This window comes from Otolemur garnettii, unplaced genomic scaffold (genome assembly GCF_000181295.1).
Source record: "Otolemur garnettii isolate 467f Iridium unplaced genomic scaffold, OtoGar3 scaffold00014, whole genome shotgun sequence".
Taxonomy (NCBI): domain Eukaryota; kingdom Metazoa; phylum Chordata; class Mammalia; order Primates; family Galagidae; genus Otolemur; species Otolemur garnettii.
In genome coordinates this window covers 9,389,425-9,391,049 of record NW_003852409.1, presented here as the reverse complement: position 1 = coordinate 9,391,049, position 1,625 = coordinate 9,389,425, and the positions used below count along the sequence as shown (strand labels likewise).

The 1,625-nt window shown below is 35.4% G+C and overlaps 1 protein-coding gene across 1 annotated transcript in view; it reads right to left on the bottom strand.

Moving 5' to 3' along the window:
• SLC44A1 (solute carrier family 44 member 1) overlaps nt 1-1,625 on the bottom strand; it is a 96,554-nt gene that overhangs the window by 33,723 nt on the left and 61,206 nt on the right. Inside the window, 1 exon segment of the mRNA XM_023510555.1 lies at nt 317-406. Coding sequence (XP_023366323.1) covers nt 317-406 — 90 coding nt within the window.

Genomic DNA, 1,625 nt, shown 5'->3' with positions numbered 1-1,625 from the left:
AATAAAATAAAAAAACATTTGGCAATAAAAAACAAAAAACAAAAACAAAAAAACAGGTTCATATTCAGCTTTAAAAATTTAACTACGTTATATACATTCGTAGACATCTACATAGGGGACAATTTCTAGACTTCAAATGCTAACAGTGGTGAAATGATGGGAGGGGGCAGATATAATTAGGAAATTTTCTAAGGCAAAAATAGGTTTTTAAAAGGAAGATATAGCATGCGAACAACAAAAAATTTTACTTTCCCCTTTATATTTTCTAACATGGAAATAGTTAAGTACCATGAAAACAAAGAAATGAATAGCTTACCAAGTGAACCCAGTATGACCAGAACTGTTAAGATCCACACAAGTACTCTTGATATATACCTGATTATCACCATCAAAATCATGGACAGAACTGCATTGGAGAGAAACAGAGAACGCAAAGAATATTATTTGAAAACATAGGAAACTATAAAGAAAAACCCTTACAGATATTGTTTAATACCAGGGAAATAATTTATTGCTATGAAGTAGTTTATAACCACAATTTAGATAAAAAAAGAAACTGGCCTTTTCATTTTGACTTTGCTACTTATACCACTTAAATAGCACTGCTTAAAACCAAAGGCCCCTAATTCTGTGGGCTTATAAACTACAGAAAAGAATACATGCAAATGCACATGGTGACTCAAAAACGGCACAGGACTGCTGTGGATTCACCCAGAGACATCAGACTTGCAAACACACACGCCAGCACACAACGTGTAGGGAATGACATGTCATGTTGGTGACAAGAAAAATTACCACATGCAGACAGACATCGGTCAAATTAGGTGCTACGCTTCCTGGAGTAACCTATGCATGGCAGGACCAACGTCTCTGATAGTCAGCTAAATGCTAGATGGCATCTTATCTCTTTCTAGTTGTTTCTGCTGTGGAACCCCACGGGATGGTCTGACCCTATGGAATAATATCCAAAAGGAAGAATACTGAGGCCAAAATTCCTCTAACCTTTACTCTCATCTTGGGTCAAGGGTCCTGACTGAGAAGACATCCCTCAAAAAGGACTAAAGCTTAGTCTGAGCTACGTGGCTAGCTCCTCCACCTGTCCCAAGCTAACTCCCAAGGTGTTACAATCTTGAGTAGAAAAATCTCAAAAAAGAAAGGGGGGATTTAACCCTTACATGGGAAATACATTTCTAAAATCATAATTTATGAATTTTTAAATTATTGAAAGGCCTCTTCCACAAACAAATGAACAAAGATCTTTTGGGTTTATATTATATTCTTAAGCCTTGAGAGAAAATCATTCTAATTCCTAATAAAAAATGGAATTCTGATAGCTTAACAACATTGCTGTTGCTATTTTTGTTTGGATTTTTAATTTTGGGGGTTGAAGTACTCAATTATTTCCGGAAACCAAGTCACTTTTACATAAAGCTGTACTAACAGTCAAGTTTCTTTGGGCCATTTCCAATGTCAAATAAATGGTTGGGACTTGCATCTCGGCAACATTATTAAGGTACTCACTTTTGCAATAAATGTACAGGAACCAAAAACAGATGACCTTTCAAATATCACAGAAATATATTTTCATATGGACAGCATTAATTCAATTGAGTCAAGTAACTACC